Raw genomic sequence first — 20,112 nt, 5'->3', positions numbered from 1 at the left:
GACCCTGCAGTATTAGCTGAAATGTCCTGGGGAAATACTTCCCATTTATAACTTAGCTCTCTTTACTTTGTGTCTATTTATTCCCACAGACACAAAGTAAAGAGAGAGAGTTTTCTTAGCCGAGCACCTACGAAAACAGCAAGGTTGGGGGAAGGGGAGGAAACGACCGTCTTAGCCTTTGTGGTTAGGAAAGCCAGGTGTTTGAAATACACACGAGGGCCAACCCCCTACTCCACCCCACCCCCGCCCCACAGGTACATCTGCTTGCTTACTAGGCTTATTAACTGAATGACCTATCTGCACGAAACTGGTTTAAATGTTCGCCATTCCTCAGGATATCCCTACCCTCCTGTGGAAGCATTAACAAATGGGGCCTGGACAACCCACACGCTGGATTTGCAACCTCTGGATATTTGAGATTCAACTGCTAAAGCCTCTTTGGTAGAGACATGACAATGACGGGGCTACTGAAGTGACTTTTCTTAGTCCGTTTCATCTCCTTTTCTGTCTCCCCGAGGTATCCCGTAGGTCTCTTTCCTTTTGCTCCTCCCAGACCCTTCCGCGCAGCTCCAAAACTCCAAACCTTGTCCCCCTTCCCTAAAGTCTCTCATTCACCGCCCCCCTCCCGAACCAAAGTCCCCTCCCGGTCACCACCAAAGCCCGGAGAGGTGGAACGCTCACAATGCCTCCCTTATAGGGCTTGAGCTGGGAACTGGGCATGCTCAGTAGCCAAAGCAGATTTTTTTTTTTTCCTTCTTCTTCTTTTGGTCGCAAGTGCGGCATCTCTCAGTCCCACACCTCTCTTTCCTATATCCCTGTCCCCTCTCCCCACCCCCAGCCTCTTAATCAACCACGCTTAATCCGTTCCACACCGAAGGCTCGCAGAGTCCTGAGGTGCAGAGAATTAACCCGTCTCCTAAACCCACTAAATAGTCTCACTTTGGGCTAAAGCTTCACACTTTTGCCTTAAAGCCCCCAGCCCCTTACGCGCAGACAGGTAGGAGGAGTGCGAACGCTACTGGCTCCCAGGAAACTGGTCCCAAGAAGGCTCCATCCAGGATCGCCCTTTACCGAAGAAGTATTCCCGGAGCCCTCTGTTCTGCGGGGGTGACAATTAGCCAAAGGTACCGTACCCGTGATACCAAGCCCAAGTGCGATTGTTGCCTTGAATGTCATTGTTGTTGACTCACCCCCCTCGATCCTGGAATTAATTCAATTCCGCGTAGACTCGACGCCCCTATCTACCTCCCTCGACCCCCCTTCCCCCAGGCTCTCCGCTGTTTCTTTGGCTTTGCCGGGGTTCTTGGTTGCTCTCTCAAAGGAACGCCCCGGGTGTGTGTGTGTGTGTGTATGTGTGTGTGTGTGTGTGCGCGCCTTGGTTCTTAGGGGACTGGGGGAGGAGAAACGACTCGACTGTGCGTGTATGTGGCGGGGGGATGGAGGCTGGCGCGCCCGCGTTAGGGGACTGGGGTCTCTACGCGGGAGGAAAGGGGTCGCTCCTCCCTAGGGGGTGTTTTAGGCAAAAGGAGGGGGGATGCCGGGAGGAAAGTGCGCTGTCTTTCCCGATGTGTGGGTAGAAGAGGAATCAAGTGGGGGTGTCTGGATGGGGGACTGGGGGAGGCCTCGGGAATGTGCTGGGGTCGAGGTGCATGAGTGTCAGGAGGTAGGTTTGCGTGTGTGCCCGGGGGGGAGGCGGGGGCGGGGAATCAGCGCTTGTATGTAAAGGTGCAGCCCGTGTGCGAGGGGCTGGGCGCGCGCGCGGTGTCTGGCCGGGGGCGCGCGCGCGCGCGCCGCTGCCCGCCTGCTCGCCTGCGAGGGCTGCTCTTTGGGTTTGACGGGCAAGCGGGCGCGGAGGAGCTCGAGGTCGAATCACATATAGACCGTTGCGGAAACTGCAGCGCGGATCGCGGCGCGGAAGGCCCTGCTAGAGCCGCCGGGGTCCGGAGGTGGGTGAATTTCCAGCGGGGGCTGCGGGAGCTGCAGGAGCTGCACCGACACGCGCGGCCTCTTCCCCCAGCTCAGCCCGGCAGCGCGCGCGTGTGTGTGAGTGTGTGTGTGTGTGTGTGTGTGTGTGTGTGTGTGTGTGTGTGTGTGTGTTGTGCGGGCGCGTGCACGTGGAGGGGGGCAGGTAGCTTATTATTTTTAGTTTGGGTCGTGTTGGTTTGGGGCGAGCTGAGTGGCCAAAGCGGCTGTAGTGGCTACCTCCCGCCTCCCGCGCGCCCTGCTTGCCTGCCCACGGCGCGGTCGCAAGTCCCTGAGGACCAAAAGAATCTGGTGTCCTTAGCATCGCTGCCCCCCGGGCGGCCGGGGCGACAGGGAAAGTGTCCTGTCTAGGGTGATAAGGGCTGTCGGGGCCGCTGCGCTGGGCTGGGCTCTGTTTTCTGCGACCCCCTCGCAGGCACTCTAGGCGAACGTAGATCTGGGGCTCCAGGCAGTGGCCCGCGAGCTGGTCGGAGACTGCTGGCACCCGGCAAGACAGGGAATACGAGAGAGGCCGGTGGGTAACTCATAAAACCCTGCAAAGCCGGGCAAGCGCTGGCAGCGCGACTTTGCAAGATGCCCGAATGTTGAGCTGATTTCTGGCTTAGTGACAGCAGCATTATGTGGCTGGCCGGCGTTGGGGGAAGGGTAGGGGTGGGCGCGCAAGGGGGAGCCTGGGCCGCCGCTCTCGGCCACGGAGCCGCAGGGTCACTCTGCCTGTGACAAGCGGGCCAGTGACGCCCCAGTGGCCATCACCCTCGTGGCCTGAGCCGGCCACCTCTTCCCCCTCAACCACCGCACGCCCGGGTCTATTAGAGGCCGACGGAAACTCCGGCAGCTGCCCCTTGTGGGGCTGGAGCGCGCGGAGAAATGTGTGCGCAGCGGGGCTGAAGGCCCCCGCGACATCCCGAGCGGTCCCCGCCTCCGCTGACCGGCTCACGAGGCTGCCGCTCGGGCTTGGGACCCGGGAGGGGGCTGCGTGCCGGCTCCGGGCACCGAGATGCGGCAAAACATTGCGGTACGCGCCATCGCCGGAGGCCCCTCCAGCCGCGTCGCTGCCGGCCCGAGGTAGCGCACAGGGGGCGGCGGGGACCGCGTCTCTCCGCGAAGCCCCCCACGCGCGCCCTAGGCGGGAGGGCGTAGGTTTCCCGTGCCGGCTCCGGGGAAGCCACCTCGGCCCACCCTCCCCGGCCGTCGGCCCCCTGCAGGTCGGGTCCCTCCTCGCGGAAGCGGAGCGCCAGGCGCCGCGCTCGGGTGGATGCCGGATTTGTGGTAAGGCCAGGTTTGTGCAGTCCTGGCCGGCCGTGGGAGCCGGGCGTCTTGCGCGCCACAGAGAGCGAGAGACCGAGAGGTGGATAGGGAGACGGGCCGCCGTGGTCACCCCGAGAGATGGCTTTTGGTACTCAACTCATACTTTGTGGGTTTGCTTTTTTCTTTTTGCCTTCCCCCCCTCCCCCGATTTTAAAATGTACATGTTTTAGTGGTACCATGTGAATATGAGGTTTCTTTCGCTTCATTCATTGCCCCTTTCCCTTCTGGGGGGCTCCCTGCTCCTTGCTCTGTTTCTTCCTCTCTCCGCTTCTCCTTGGTCTCTTGTCCTTTCAGTCCCTCTTCCCCTCTCTCCTTGGCGGATCGACTCCCCCTCTCCCTCGCTTCGTCCTCCAGCTGCCTGCGGCTTCTGTTTCATGCGAGCTGCATTTGGGAACTTCTAGCTCGTCCTTGCGCTTTTTTTCCCCCTTGCTACTTAAAGTAGAAATGACGAGGAGGAGGGCAGCTCCTTATGCAATTTCGGATCTGTTGATGCTCCTTGTTCTTGGGTTTTGTACTGAATTCAGGTATCCAGGTGTTTGGTTTGGTTTGGTTTTGTTGCTTCTGAATTTCTTTGCGCGGGGCGGGGGGAGGGCGGGGGTAGTAACAAGAAAAGACTCTAATGAACCAGAGTAGCTGTTGAAAACCAGATCTGTAGGAAGGCCAAAGAGCATGTGAAATTTTGATTTTACAATGAAAGTTAGTTTGGATGGTGTCATACTTTAAAATTATGACTTCTTTCTGCACTGCCAATCAAGCTATCACTGTGAATTGGGGAAATGCACGTCTATGTGACAGCCAAGGAGCATCTCGGCAGTGCTGGCTGTATTCCGAACCAAACTACTCAAAATGCAAATCTTCCTGGGTCGTGGCTAAGGAATTGTCTACCTTGAGGCATGTTCGGTTTTATCACTAGCTGATTCCTCGTGGGCAAAATAAACAAAGGAGTTTCTGAGTGACACTTCTCTCTTTGTATCATTCCCTCATTGTGTGTTCCTGGGTAATTTATTTATTTAATTAATATTTGGTGGTAACCATATTGAAATTGCGGCCAGCTTCCCATTCCACATGGAAAACACTCACACGGCTAAAACTGCATCAGTAAAATGCACAGTGCTTGCTGTTCCTTTTAATCTTTTCCATGAAGCATCGCATGTATTTGTATATGCATGCAGTATGGAAGGAATTGGCAGCCACGGGTTAATTTGCTAAGCATGAAACTCCACTAAGTGATTCTTGATTTGTTTGTAGACAGGGACAGGGGGTGGTCATATTGGGAAGGGGGTGTTTGGGAACTGATGATTTTAGGGCAAACATTGGCTGTGCTAAATGTATCTGGCGCTGCAGATAAAGCCACCCAGGGATTGTAGTGTGTGAACTCCTCTTCATCAGCAGTGGCGGTCTGTGGTCCAAGTGAAGGAGATCAGCATCTGAGCCAAGCGTTAGTCGGACCTGGGTTCAAAATGGCACACAGAGGAATGGGAGAGGGCCAGGGAAGCAGGAGAGCCAGTATTGGGGGGTGGGAAGGCTGTCTGGACATCGGCTAGGCAGTGCAGGGGCAAGCAGGTTTCTCTCTTGCTTTCGGGGACCCAAAGACAAAAGGCATTTTTTCCCCCTGCTTGGGAAATGACTGACAGGAAGCTAGATACCGTTTATTTACCTGAAACTCAAATTTGGCCGTCTTCTACTTGGTTATTTTTCTGGAACCTCACAGGGTCATCTGTGGGCCTTTTTTGTTTTTTTGGGTTTTTTTTGCAGTGTAGAGCAGTGTACAGGAGTGAACTGATTCATGGCAATGTGCTCACCTCTGGCTGAAGCTCAGACAAGTATCTTTCTAGGGTTTCTTCCATCTTGATCTTTTGACTGTCCCCTCTACAGGCACCCAGTCCTCCCATCGCCATCCTTCATGGAACCCAGGGCCCTAATATCTTCTCTGCCTGGCTTCTTACCAAGCTGAAGCCTAGAGAGTAGACATTTACAAATTGAAATTCCTTTGTGGTGCTATAGTTGATGTTCTGCGATCAGTCATTTGAGTCACCAATAGGAAGCTTAAGGTCTGGATTCAAGGGTGAAATTTGGTGGTCCAAGTAAAAAAAAAACGATTTTCAGATTGTTCAGGTTTAAGCCTGACCAGCAATCTTTTTTTCCTGTTGTTTGTTGTGTGTTCTGCACATGTAAGATTTGCATAAACTACAGGCATGGAAATAAAATGTATGGTATTTTTGGTGGTTCTTGTTTGACTGAGTGAGAATACTTGGAGTTTTGGGTGCCTTAAAAATACAAAGCTAATTATTATAGCCATGTGTTCGCTATGGTATGATTTAAGCACAAATTCTTCTTCAAGTAATGATCATTGAAAACAATGTTTTCTTTTTATTTTTTAGATTATTTCTCTTTATTCAGAAGCGTAAAGTTGTTTGCTGATTGCAAGAAGATGTTTCTTTGGCTCTTTCTGATTTTGTCAGCCCTGATTTCTTCAACAAATGCAGATTCTGACATATCGGTGGAAATTTGCAATGTGTGTTCCTGCGTGTCAGTTGAGAATGTGCTATATGTCAACTGTGAGAAGGTTTCAGTCTACAGGCCAAATCAGCTGAAACCCCCTTGGTCCAATTTTTATCACCTCAATTTCCAAAACAATTTTTTAAATATCCTCTACCCAAATACATTCTTGAATTTTTCACATGCAGTATCCCTGCAGCTGGGAAATAATAAACTGCAGAACATTGAGGGAGGAGCCTTCCTTGGTCTCAGTGCATTAAAGCAGTTGCACTTGAACAACAATGAATTAAAGATTCTCCGAGCTGACACTTTCCTTGGCATTGAGAACTTGGAGTATCTCCAGGCTGACTACAATTTAATCAAGTATATTGAACGCGGAGCTTTCAATAAGCTCCACAAACTGAAAGTTCTCATTCTTAATGACAATCTGATTTCCTTCCTTCCTGATAATATTTTCCGATTCGCATCTTTGACCCATCTGGATATACGAGGGAACAGAATTCAGAAGCTCCCCTATATCGGAGTTCTGGAACACATAGGCCGTGTCGTCGAATTACAACTGGAAGATAACCCTTGGAACTGTAGCTGTGATTTGTTGCCTTTAAAAGCTTGGCTGGAGAATATGCCATATAACATTTACATAGGAGAAGCTATCTGTGAAACGCCCAGTGACTTATACGGAAGGCTTTTAAAAGAAACCAACAAACAAGAATTATGCCCCATGGGCACAGGCAGTGATTTTGACGTGCGAGTCCTCCCTCCGTCTCAGCTGGAAAATGGCTACACCACTCCCAACGGTCACACCACCCAAACGTCCTTACACAGGTTGGTGACCAAACCACCGAAAACGACAAATCCATCCAAGATCTCTGGAATCGTGGCAGGCAAAGCCCTCTCCAACCGCAATCTCAGCCAGATTGTCTCTTACCAAACCAGGGTGCCTCCTCTTACACCTTGCCCAGCACCTTGCTTCTGCAAAACCCATCCTTCAGATCTGGGACTGAGTGTCAACTGCCAAGAGAAAAACATCCAGTCCATGTCTGAACTGATACCGAAACCTTTAAATGCCAAGAAGTTGCACGTCAACGGCAACAGCATCAAAGATGTGGACATCTCCGACTTCACCGAGTTCGAAGGACTTGATCTGCTTCATTTAGGCAGCAATCAGATTACCGTGATCAAGGGAGACATATTCCGCAATCTCACGAATTTACGCAGGCTGTATCTCAACGGCAATCTGATCGAAAGACTCTATCCCGAAATATTTTCAGGCCTTCATAACCTGCAGTATCTGTATTTGGAATACAACTTGATTAAGGAAATCTTAGCGGGCACCTTTGACTCGATGCCAAACTTGCAGCTCCTGTACTTAAATAATAATCTCTTAAAGAGCCTGCCCGTGTACATTTTCTCAGGAGCACCCCTTGCTAGACTGAACCTGAGGAACAACAAGTTCATGTACCTGCCTGTCAGCGGGGTCCTGGATCAGCTGCAGTCTCTTACGCAGATCGACTTGGAGGGCAACCCATGGGACTGCACTTGTGACTTGGTGGCATTAAAGCTGTGGCTGGAGAAGCTGAAAGACGGGATTGTCATGAAAGAACTGAAGTGTGAGACACCCGTGCAGTTTGCCAACATCGAACTGAAGTCCCTCAAAAATGAAATCTTATGTCCCAAGCTCTTAAACAAGCCATCGGCACCCTTCACAAGCCCTGCACCTGCCGTTACATTCACCACCCCGCTGGGGCCCATTCGCAGTCCTCCCGGTGGCCCAGTGCCTCTGTCGATTTTAATCCTCAGCATCTTAGTGGTTCTCATCTTAACTGTGTTTGTTGCTTTCTGCCTTCTTGTTTTCGTGCTGAGACGAAACAAGAAGCCCACGGTGAAGCACGAAGGCCTGGGGAACCCCGAGTGCGGCTCCGTGCAGCTGCAGCTGAGAAAACACGACCACAAAACCAACAAAAAAGACGGACTGGGCACAGAAGCTTTCATTCCGCAAACCATAGAGCAGATGAGCAAGAGCCACACGTGTGGCTTGAAAGAATCCGAAACCGGGTTTATGTTTTCCGATCCTCCAGGCCAGAAAGTCATGATGAGAAATGTCCCCGACAAGGAGAAAGATGTACTGCATGTGGATACCAGGAAGAGACTGAGCACCATCGATGAGCTGGATGAATTATTCCCGGGCAGGGATTCCAATGTGTTTATTCAGAATTTTCTCGAAAGCAAAAAGGAGTACAATAGCATAGGCGTCAGTGGCTTTGAGATCCGCTATCCTGAAAAACAACAAGACAAAAAAAACAAGAAGTCACTGATAGGCGGCAACCACAGTAAAATTGTTGTGGAGCAAAGGAAGAGCAGCGAGTATTTTGAACTGAAGGCAAAACTCCAGAGTTCCCCCGACTACCTACAGGTCCTTGAGGAGCAGACAGCTTTGAACAAGATCTAGGTCATGCAATCTTACTTCCTACAGAGGACATTTATTTAATGATGAAAGTGCCTTTTGTTGACTTCTAACTTCCAAATACTATATTATCAATAGGCATAGAGGCAGGTGTTTCCAAGGGTGTCTCATTAACTGTAGCTGCAAAGATGTGTCCCGTAGAAGAGAATTCCCTTAATAGATTTTACTACATAAAACCTATACTGTGGAGTCCTGTGGGGATACTGCAAACTCTATTGCCAAAGGGATGCTTTATATACATAATTCACTGAATTTAACCTCAAGAGGCAAATCTGTTTTGTACCCCAATGCAAAACCTTCGTCTCTGTGCTCTGTAAAGCAAACTCAAGAAAACTGTACCAGTGTTTGTGCCTCAGCTGGGTCCTTCATCTTGCACGTAGATTCAGTTGGTGGAACTGGAATATTCCTTTTGATTTGTGGCATTGTAACAACTCTGTGTAAAGATTCTCTGAAAAGTTAAAAAAAAAAAAAAAAGCATGCCAAGAGAGAACATTCGATAGTATTTGTAAATCGGTAACCTTTACGGCCTGCATCTTGAAACTGCTGGATTTATAATGTTAAATTGTGCAAATATTTGTTTAAAATATACCATGCATTACATAACTATAAAATAAATTTGAACACTTTAAGCATTACCTGTCTAGACATAAAACCTAAAAGAGAAAAAAAAAATCAACGTGAGTTACCTAGCGTTTGTGGTGATCTGAAGAAATACGTGATGTTTATCAGAATTAAACATGGCTCAAATTCAACTAATATTAGAGTTTGTTCTCAGTTATGTGAAATACCCACAATCCTTTAAAGGTTGTCCAAAATTAGCAAAGTGCTTACCGTGTGAGCGCACCCAAAGCTATTTTTGTAACATAATTCATATTTATGAAGTACTTTGTATACTAAATAGGAAAATATGTACTCCTTAATCTGTATTTAATATGCCTGACTTGTTTTCCTGATCACAGGGAATTTATCAATAAGTATACATTTAGACAGCAAAAATATACCAAACTGAAACTGAAGCTTATGTGTACAGAAATATTCTGGACATTGTGATCAGGTATCATTTAAAAACAAAACAAAACAAAAAAACACACAAAAAGCAAAAGTACAAAAAAACAGTTCTGTGCTATTCTTGAGAATTTAGCATATTATCTTCAGATTTGTTACCAACTGTGCATTTTAAAATAGGTTCCTTTGTTTTATAGACTGTGTGTGGGGCAGTTGTCATTTGCCATCGCTTGTCTTGCTTTTCAGGATTCTATGAACTGAATTCAAATAGTTTTCACTACAAATATTTAAAAAATTAATGAGTAAGGTTAATAGTTATATCTTGTATGCATCAGTATCCTGTTCTTTCATCATTCTGACTACTATCAGATAGTCAAGTAGAACAGTAAACATCATGGTAATCGTGGCTATCAAAGCCACACTGTAAAATGCTTTCATTGGTCTCAGATGAGTTCACAGTCTGCAAGTACAAATGATATGCCACTGTGTTTGCTTGTGCTGTTAACTTCTAAGTCAAAATTGGTCAAAGGAAGGAAGCACTTGATCATGGGAGATATTTTAATATTTTTAGGTTCTCCTGATTAGCAAAGGAACATCCTGAAACACACTGCCTTCTTGGCCTGCCTGCATATGTATATTTTTCCTGCTCCATGTCTTTATAATTACTGTATTGATCAGTAAGGTGACCAAGAAGGTAAACGTAGGCCTTCTTCATGAATTTCAAGCGGCACGTGTTTTGGTGCAGCTTCTAAAATGATATTATGGTTAACGTCGTAACAGCAGTCCCTTTATTAATGACTAATTCCAGGGCTTTATGTGTTTGTTGCAAGATAAAAAACAAACAAACAAACAACTTGGCATTCTTGGAGGTGTGTGTGTGTGTGTTTGGGTGTACATGCATACATATAGATAATTTGGAGATTTTTGTTAAATAGCAAAATAAATTGTCTCCATATGTATGTGCTGGTGCTCTTAAAACTTTAATGTGTAATTTTAATTTTCATGACAATGTCTGTGAAAACTTTATATGAATATTAAAAATAAATAAACAAATACTTGCTTTCTGATCTTGAAAGAAAAGACATGAAGATGTGTGCCCAACAGCCTGTTTGCTTCTACAATTTCATAAGAACTTTTAATATGCCGTTACCATGCTCACATGCATCCATGGATTAAAGGGCTCCTAATGCATACTGACAGGATAAAGACGGGAAAGCTGCAAAGAAAGTTTTCGTTTATTCTGTCAATAAAGTATGGATTGAGGAATCTTAAGTAGGTGCTTATGGGAGGAACCGGAAAGCTCTATCCATGATCTGGGGATGATAGGTCATTGGGATGATGGCTTTTATTCAGTGTGGTGATGCTTTGAAGAGGTTTCAATGGCGAGAGTACCTGCCTCCGTCTCAAAGCTTGCTGTAGCGTATTGGCTATCTCATACTCTTCTTCTGAAAGGTATAAATGTTCATCTTTTCCAAAAAAAAATAATAATAATAATTTAAATGTATGTGGTTCTTTGGAGGTTCTAATTGTAAGTGAATGACAGTAACAAATCCTTGGTTAAGGCTGATCTATTTTCCTTAACTGAAGTCATTGTGCCTACCTTATACAATGTATATGAATTTACACCTGTCTCTCATTAGTTCTACTTGTACATTTTATGATAATGTAGTTAGGCATAAGTTTTGAGTTGAGTACAAGAGCAGTTAAAATACTGTTATCTACATTGTGTTGGTTTCAACTATAACCTTGATGTTAGTTTAACCCCTTGAGGAATGATCTATATGTCGGTACAGCATTTTTAGTGGAATTTGATTCAAATCTAGAAAATCTAAGAAGAGCTCATTTCTAATGTGGTCTGACACATCATGGGCTTCTTGGCATTGTATCATGTGTTTGGACTCTGTTAGAATGGTGGCAAAGGCAATTAGATCCTTTGAAATCAGTGAAGAGGTGGAGATAATATATTATGTCCATGGAATATAAATCAAGTTTTAAATTATTTTTTTATGAAATCAATAAAGATGATTCCATTCTTTAAAAGGAAATCTTTGTGTAATTTTATGAGAAAGCAGCTATTAAAATATGGTGATTCAAGTCTATAAGTCAATTTATATTCTATATTTAGTTTTCCATTCTGAATGATAAAGTGAATAAATATATTAATAGGAAAATCATTTCAAGACCAGCTTTCTTTCGTTGATTTTAAAAAACACTTAATTTCTTTAAGCCATAAGGATGCATACATTATACAGGGCATGGCCTCATGAGTAACGTCAACAGGTGTTGCAGAAATAACAACACATCTAGAAATGTATGGCAGTAATATTAATCTATGATATCTTCTGCATGATTTGTTCATTGACATTGTATGAAATGAGCACAGTGAGTTTTTTTTGTTGTTGTTGTTATTGTCGCATCCAAAGAGCTGGGGAGAAAATATATTAAGAATGTATTTATAATCACTATTTTGAAATAAAGTAAAGAAAATACATTGTATTGTTTTTACCCTAATTTGATTATTAGTATTTAGGTTAGTTTATAAGACAAAAATCAAGTAATGCTATAAAAGCTAATGTAAATCACAGAAAGGAACTGTTTTAATGACTTTTGTTTGCTTTTAATAACATCAAGGTATTAGAGAGTCTTTATTAAATGCCATTTTTATGAAAGTATTAATAAAATTGTTTGCTACAATGGTATTTCTGAAGCAACACTTTGTTAAATATATTTATCTTTCCACTATTTTTCAGAAGAAATAAAGCAGTACCCAAATTGATCTTTACACCCAGATTTGAGGGTAAGACACAGAGCTTTAGAATACTGTTTGTATTAAACTTAATTGCTAAATCTATGTTAAGAGATGTTTTCCTTTCGAACATCTTTGCAATTTGTATTCCTTTCCACTGGCAGCCTCTTTGGAGAAGAGCCAAACAGTGCCAAGATCAACATGCTTTGATTCTTCCCCATTCCCATGAATCAGTTGGAATCTGACATAACTGCAGATAAGCAAATATTAATATTCAATCTTAACTATTTAAATACTTTTAGAAAACTTCAGGTCCTCTATAATCCACGGCCAGCTTGATTGGTTACAGTTAATTACCCATTTCTGGGGTTGACTGTGATTTTTATTTGGTTCTTTCAAAGATGACCAAAATCATCAATCCATCATTTGGTTGAGAAAAATGAACTAATTGCATTATGGTTAATTTGAAGGCAGGAAAAATTATAAACAGGCCAATAAAGTGGACTTAAGGCATGTTTTCTTATGGGAAGAGATGGAAAGACAGAGGGAAACAGAGAGAGAACATAAATTAACATTGCTGTGGTCTAGCTCTATAGCCAGCTATGCTGAAGACCTGAACAGTATAGATAGCACGTATGAATACTTCTGGACTAAATGTTTTATGTATCACAGGAAATACATCACGTGATGGTGTGACATTTTAGTTTTTTTGAGTACTGAGCACAGGGCTTTGGGTCCCAGCCAGTCAGTTATATAGACAAGGGGCATCAAATAAAGGTTTGGCTTCATTCCAGTGCTCAGTCAGTTAGTCCCTATGGTCAGATGGGCTGAGCTAAAATATCCTGCTTGTGGCTTCATTCACTGGCAACAAATCTCAAGTTCAATTGTTAACCTTCAATCTCGGATTTGCTGGGGAATCTGTCCTTTGTTAAATTAAAAGCAAATGGGAGGCTAAATGAATTTTAATAATTTATTTTGTACAAAACTGCCCTTAGTCTAATTTTGAATTTCATTTGTTTCAGTTTCCACTGGTTGATAAGATTGCATTTTAGAAAGGTTACTCAAGGAAGGAAAACTGCGTTGTCTATCTCGTATGAAACTCTGTGACTTTTTAATTCTTTAAAGATTATTTTTAGCCTGTTGTTTCCTATGTCTACAGAGGAAAAATGAACGAGGGCTCTGAGACAACTACTTGAATACTTTGAGCCAAATAATTGCTACTGAGAATAAAAAGATTCAAATGTTTCATTAAATCATAATTAGTAGATCCGCTGACTATAGAACCCAGAACCAGGAAAGAATTACTCAGCCCTCCACCTTCGTTTGCTTTTGTATACGCTGGCTAAATAGAAATTCTGGTGATTCAATAATACAACAAAAATGAGAAATTACTTGTTTAACTTAAAAAGCTCATGAATAAGGCCTTCAGAGAGATGATCTGAATATGTAATGAAAAATATAAAATATCACTCTCAAATTAGCTATAGGAAGCAAATAGTCATCTAAAGTTCCTAAACAATCTATTTCTCTTAGTTGGCACCTCACAAATACTAGCTCGTGTCATACACTGCTGGTTATCAGCCTGAGGAAGCCATGTTGGGCAGTGGCTACCGCTCATGGCAGCCTTCGAAAATGATAGTGAGTTCTGTTCTCCCTATTAAGACTTGCAATGTATATTTCCATCATTGTTCCATGTAAACTGAACCATTGTGGTAAAATTCTGGAGTTGATACTCAGTAATTTTAATGCTGTTTTCACTAATAAGTCTTTCCTTATAGGTCATATTTGTAGCCATTCAGTGTGTTTATTAGTGTGACATTAGTAAAACTCAACATCAAAAAGAAATGCAAATAATCTGGTTTTTAGATGATGCATTGTTCCATTCGTTTATACAGCAGGCCAGGTCTACCTACCTAAACACACACACACACACACACACACACACACACACACACAGAGGAATACATGCAAAGAGTGAATTATGCACAAAGGGAATTATTTAGTTGATGTAAACAAATACAATGTTTCTGCCCTGACTATGTAGATTTTTCAGATCAAAGTAGGTGTTAGGGCCCAAATGATAATTTGCCTTCTTTTTGCTTCACTTTAAATTGCAGCTTGACCACTGTGGCATAGATAGTAGAAATTAGGCCCTGTTTATCTCCCAGGACTTGCTTGGATTTCAGTAATGTCTACTGTCTTGAGATTTGCTTTTTATTTTCCTTATTTGTTAACTTTATCATAATTATCGTCCTCAGTCTCTAAGCTTCCTTGTTGTACAGCGCAGTATGGAATTGCCAGGTAACCAACCATGGTGCAAATCAGTGTGGCTACTACCTTTCACAAATATTATCCAGAGAACCAGGTAGGGACATCTAGATCCAAAATGAAGAACCCCAGGATGAGGGTTTGATTTGAAATTATTAGAACATGGAGGTTAAAAAAAGAAGAAAAAGCAGGTCAGAATGACCGACTAAAGAGCTCTGGCAAACGAGTATTAAGAGAACAAGAATCATGGTAAAATATGTCAAATCTTAGACTCCTTTCTCCCTACTCTCTCTCTCTGCTTCATTTCTTTTAGATATATAGGAAAACCAGGCTGTATCAACACAACACTAGTAATTCAGGTTTTTAAAGAATTCACTGGTCAATGAAAACAACTTAGTTACCTTTTCAGCCTCCATGGAATTCTTTCCTGGGATGACTGTCATCATGGACGGACTTATTGTCAGGGCCTCCTGGTGCAGCTCTAGCTGTAAAAAAAAAACCAATAAATAGCAAATGTGTTTAATGAGAATAGGAGGTGAAACATGCATATTACATATAATGACTTTTGATAGGAGGCAAAATAAATCGATACAAATATTTGGGTTCCTAATCTTGTGGTAAAAAGCTGCTAGGCCTTTTGGTTTGTTTTCAGAAACTGTATTTCAATACAAATTACCAAGTGCATATTTCAGAAGCCATTTCCTGCTAGAACCCCCAGGAAGCCATGTCTCTGCCATGGGTCCCCTTGCTCCATAGCGGGATGTGTCACATTTGCCAAGTCCTCCCTGCTGGAAATTCTTCTCTTCTGCTGTTATAAACAGCCAACGTCATCTATGGCATGGGCTAGTTTAGGGAGATTTTTTTTCACTGTTGTTTCATTGTCAGTGGCAGTACACACAAAAGATCTAGGATTCTGTGTCCAAGCATCTATTTGCCTCTGTAATATCACAACTAGAGATCATTCCGTTGTACGTATTTCCCACATTGCTATATTTGTTTTTATTTACCAGTTATCTTCCAGCCCACAGCAGCTACTGGTTGTTTTATTCATAGCTCTGTCAAAGTGGAGGGTAATCTCCACCCTGGAAACTCACAGTTATTTATAGAAAGAATCATCACACTTCTATCTGCTCATTTCCTTCTATAACTTCTAGAAATATAGAAAATGTAGTACACTAAGTGATTGATTTAAAAGGAAGTCTTGCTGACACAAAAATAATTATAAGAAGAGAGAGTGAGTTATCAGGAAACAAGTCAACGTTAGGATTTCTTGCATTTTCGATTTCCTTGCATTGGAATTGGAGTGCAATGCTTTCTCTCCTGAGCTGGATTCAAAAAAATCAGGTTGCACTCTGGAGTCCCTGCAGTAACTCAAGTAGTATATTATTGCTGATATGTGGGCAGGTTTGTCATGTGTTGCTTATAAACATGGCTGTTACTTTCTCCTTGCACCCTCTATTTCAGGAAATATTCCTTTGCTCAGACTTGGCACCATGAAAATTCACAAAGCATTTTTTTTTCTAGATGTAACTAAGCAGTTCCACAGAAATATGTATTGTAAACTGGATAAAACCATCAGGATTAAGAAGAGAACTAGTGTGTCCTTAGGAAAAGAGGGATTTTAAGAGAACCCCAATACAGACATTTTATTAAAATTCCAGTGAGATCACCTTCCTTGGAACTTGTTGACTTTTTGTAGGCTTCAATGTGTGCATCGTGAGAGAAGTAGGACTCTGTACAGACTCTGCATAATCCTCTTGGTTGCCTAGACTGTGCCGCAGTGTAGGATGTGTGAGCAGTAACTTGGTTATTTAATCCCAAATGCATATCTGATTTCAGCTGCTCATTTGAATGTAAACACATTGGAGAACGACAGTTTCTAAATAGTGCTCTTACTATAACCAAGTGAGACTGTTCTAAACAGTCTTTATTCCATCTGAAATGTCATCAGAGTGGGCTTAAATCAAGACCCTGTTGGTGAGTAGTCGTCTTCAATGTTTAAGAACCATTATAAGAAGATGGGAGCATACATACCCATTGAATTTCCAAATCAGATCGTTTTGTTCCAATTCCTTTCCTTTTGGAAGAGCAACTAGGGCTTGAGCGGGAAGGTGACTTGCCCAATGTCAAACAACACATGAAGGCCAATCTGGTCTACGTCCTGATTCTCCTGACTCACAGGATAATGTTATTTCCATTACACTGTTCTATTTGGAAGTTCCAGAGGGGAGAGTGAAGATCTGTGGGTGACGCTTCAGGGAAACATTCCAATGTGGCAGAAGGACATTTTCCATAAGGTTTTATGGCAGCCTATAACTGGAATGAGCTAGATTCCCAAATACAGAATTCTTTGTCCACGGAGGTGTCCAAAGTTCGAATGGTTCTGACAAGGAGGATGAATGTCATTCAAAAAAATTTATTTGAATGCAAATTTAGACCAGATGATCTTGGAGAACACTCTTAACTCCAAGATCCAAGGATTCTCTGATATATACCCTGAAGTCATTTATCCAGCAAGTTAAATATGTATTTGCTCCCAAACATTCAAATACCAGATCTATAGTAGTTTAATTGCTATTACATGTTACCTGCTAGACAGTAGAATAACAAATCCATAACCCAAAGTTCCAGTTAGATATTAAACATCATTTTAAAAGGGACGTAAATTTCACTCTCATTTTTAGCATTTTCATGTTGTGAACATTCCAAAAAGAATACTCTCTGATGTTTAATTTTTTTTTATAAAGGAAAAAAACAACCTCCTTTGTACATTGCACTGAAGATGGCACTATAGTAACAACCTCACACAAGAAATGGTAAGACGTGCTTCTATTTATTATCTCAATCCTAGGTTTCAATTTTGAGATTATTTCTTGAGCTTGGCAAATGGAACACAAAGGTTAGTTTATGGTAATATCATCTTCTCTAATTGGAGTTGGGTCTATTTTTTTTTATTATTTACCCTCAATTAGATAGAATTGAAAATTATTCCAAAGAATTTAAATTCAGGTTATATAGCTTAACAGGCTATAATCAGAATAGCAACTATAAATTATCTGAACTATAAAAAAATACTCTCAGAACTTCTTCTTTGAATTTCATTCTAGAGAGAGAGAAAGTTTTCTTAAAAAAAAAAAAAAAGAAAAGAAAGGGGAAAAAAACCCTTCAGACCTCAGGGGTTTCCAGTTGTTTATTTTGGCTGCTGTTAGTTTTTAAAGATTCTGAGTACATCCAAGATCACTCAGCAATTGTGAATTTGTCTTCATTAAGCCACGTTAAAAGTGCCCCCCGTAAAACTGACTACTTGGGACTTTCCTGGCGGTCCAGTGGTTACGACTCCGTGCTCCCAATGCACGGGGCGCAGGTTTGATCCTTGGTCAGGGAAGATACCGCATGCCGCTCTGCATGGCCAAAAAAAAAAAAAAAAAAAAGTGAAAAAAAAATGACTACTGAGCATTCACTGACACCTTTAATTACAAAACGTATTCCTTCAGGTATGAGTTAGTAACTCATTCAAAATGAGCAGTTTCACACTTGGGAATCGTACTTGACTTCTGAAATAGTCACAGTGTTAAATGTATAAATAACCTCTGCCTAATTATTTTTTGTGTGTAAGTAGAGAAGAATAGAAGGGAATAAACATATTTAGTTTGATTTGTTGCTGACATGCGAAGATGTTTATTAGAGGAAGGAGTACTGACTGGCCTCCCCTCTGTCTTGTCCGCGTGCCCACAGATGCCACCACGTCACCCCGCCCGGCCCGCTGCCCCTCACTCAGACAGCCTCTTCTGCAACACGGGCCACAGGCTCTAAGAGTAACCTCTCCACCCCCACTAAAACTCTGATTCTCTTTAAGGTTATTCTTTCTACCTGATTCACATTCAGATACCAAATTCACATTGCAGCTGATTCACGTGCACATGAGTACATCAGTATTCTCAGAGGTTCTTGCATTTTTAAGAGACAAGATTGAAGGGTAGAGGAGGAGACTCCTTTAGGCCACAGGGTAGCATGTCAGGCCTGTGACAAGCCGTGGACTAGGAGGCCTCCCTCGCTTTCCTTCAGTCACAGCGCTTGTAAAGCTGGTGAAGCTCACATCCATCCGAACTGGGAGACTGACTTAAACCCACTCCCCTAAAGACCCACGTGAGGTCACCTCAGTGGCTTTCATTCAGTCAACCTTCTTCATATTGGCCTGGGGAGAAGGGGGCATCAGTTAGCTACGGCTCTCCTGTGGAAATGACATTTAAATTCCTGAAGGGTGATTTTAAATGAGTTTTTGAAGTGCAGGGTTGAGAGAAGGCCTTTGAGGCTGAGAGAAGGCCTTTGAGGCTGAGGGAACAACATGGGCTAAACCCCTGATGTGGGAAAGAGCTCATTCTATGGTGCTGGTGATGCAGGCAGGGGCCAGACCAGGGGCTGGCAGACTTGTTCTGCACAGCGCCAGATAGCAAATACTTGAGGCTTGTGAGCCATAGGGTCTTTGTGACAAGCAGTCAACTCTGCCATTGTAGCATGAAAGTACCCATAGGCAGTAAGTAGACAAATGCGTGTGGCTAGGTTCCAATCAAACTTTATTAACAAAAGAGGTGGTGGGATGGATTTGTCCCATAGGCCATACATGCTGGTGGTGAAGGACCTGGTAGGCTTCTGACTTCCAGCTGCTTTGGGAAGTAGATGAAGGTTTGAAAAAGCACTGAGGTGACATGACTAGGTTGTTTTAGGACAGACTACTGACTGTTTTATTGAGGCTGAACTAGAGGGAGTGAGGAGCAGAGTGTAAGGGAGGAAACAAGCAAGATGAATGAGATCTAAGCTGTTCCAGATGAAGAAAGTAGATGGTTGTGATCGATGTTTTCAATGTAGACTCCGCAGGCCTTGCTGATAGATATGAAAGTCAGAGTGACAAGGGAGTCAAGGAGGCTTCTCGGAGTTCTCTGCCATGACTGACTGGGCTGATGAAGTTGCCATTCACTGAGCTGAGGAACTCTAGGGACGGGGGCTGTGGAGAGGAGATGTCAAGAGAGTAAGAGTTCCACGTTGAATGTGTTAAATTTGAAATGGGCTCGAAGTCTTCAAGTTGGCAGGCAGGTGGTTGCCTTGGTCCAGCAGGAGCTCTGAGCAGCACGTTAGGCCAGGGACAGAATTGAGAATCGTCATCCCTGACACGGAAGGTCACAGAAGGAGGTCACAGAACGAGAAGACAACGCCCAGCAAGGAGTGCAGGCGCTTTAAGCACCATCTGTATCAGAATCACCTGAGGTATGTGTTAAACTCCAGACTCTCGGGCTTCTTCTGAATCTGAGTATCTGCGGGCAGGGCCCGAGAACGTGCATTTTAACGCTTCCCAGGTTATTCTTATCTACATGAAATTGTAAGAATCTCTACTGTTATGATAACTTGGAAGAGAAAGCACCTGCAAAAAAGAGAGATCAGAAGCAGACAGCTAGAGGGAAAGCCAGGAGGCTGTGGGGTCCTGGGAACAGAAGAGGGATGGAGCGGCTGACCACGGCCAAGGCTGCCGAGAGACATCAGTGCGACCTCACCAGGCTTTTCTGGTACCAGTCCCACTTGAAATGCAGCCAAGCCAAATGTCAGAACAGCTGTGGGACTCCATGCCCTGACAGAAGACAGAATCACAGACAAATACACCACAGATGGAGATGGTCTGAGAAATGAGACAAGAATCCGGACCGGAATACTGGGCAAAGTGGAAGCAAAAGATGAATGCAAGGAGGGACTTCCCTGGCGGTCCAGTGGTTAAGACACTGTGCTTCCAATGCAGGGGGTGCAGGTTCCATCCCTGGTCGGGGAACAGGGATCCCGCATGCCGCGCGGC

General features: G+C 43.7%; 1 protein-coding gene and 1 long non-coding RNA gene across 2 annotated transcripts in view; both read left to right on the top strand.

Moving 5' to 3' along the window:
• The window catches only part of LOC309620121, a 294,983-nt gene that overhangs the window by 259,440 nt on the left and 15,431 nt on the right, over window positions 1–20,112 (top strand). The window lies entirely within an intron of this gene.
• Window positions 1,825–11,958, top strand: SLITRK4 (SLIT and NTRK like family member 4). Its single transcript, XM_082377668.1, has 2 exons — window positions 1,825–1,946; window positions 5,673–11,958. The coding sequence occupies exon 2, from the start codon at window positions 5,723–5,725 to the stop codon at window positions 8,237–8,239; it is 2,517 nt and encodes an 838-aa protein (XP_082233794.1). The 5' UTR covers window positions 1,825–1,946; window positions 5,673–5,722; the 3' UTR covers window positions 8,240–11,958.

The sequence above is a fragment of the Balaenoptera borealis genome (assembly GCF_965194805.1).
Source record: "Balaenoptera borealis genome assembly, chromosome: X".
In the NCBI taxonomy this organism is placed as follows: Eukaryota; Metazoa; Chordata; class Mammalia; order Artiodactyla; family Balaenopteridae; genus Balaenoptera; species Balaenoptera borealis.
Note: the sequence above shows the minus strand (reverse complement) of the source record. Positions and strands in the feature narration are given on the sequence as shown.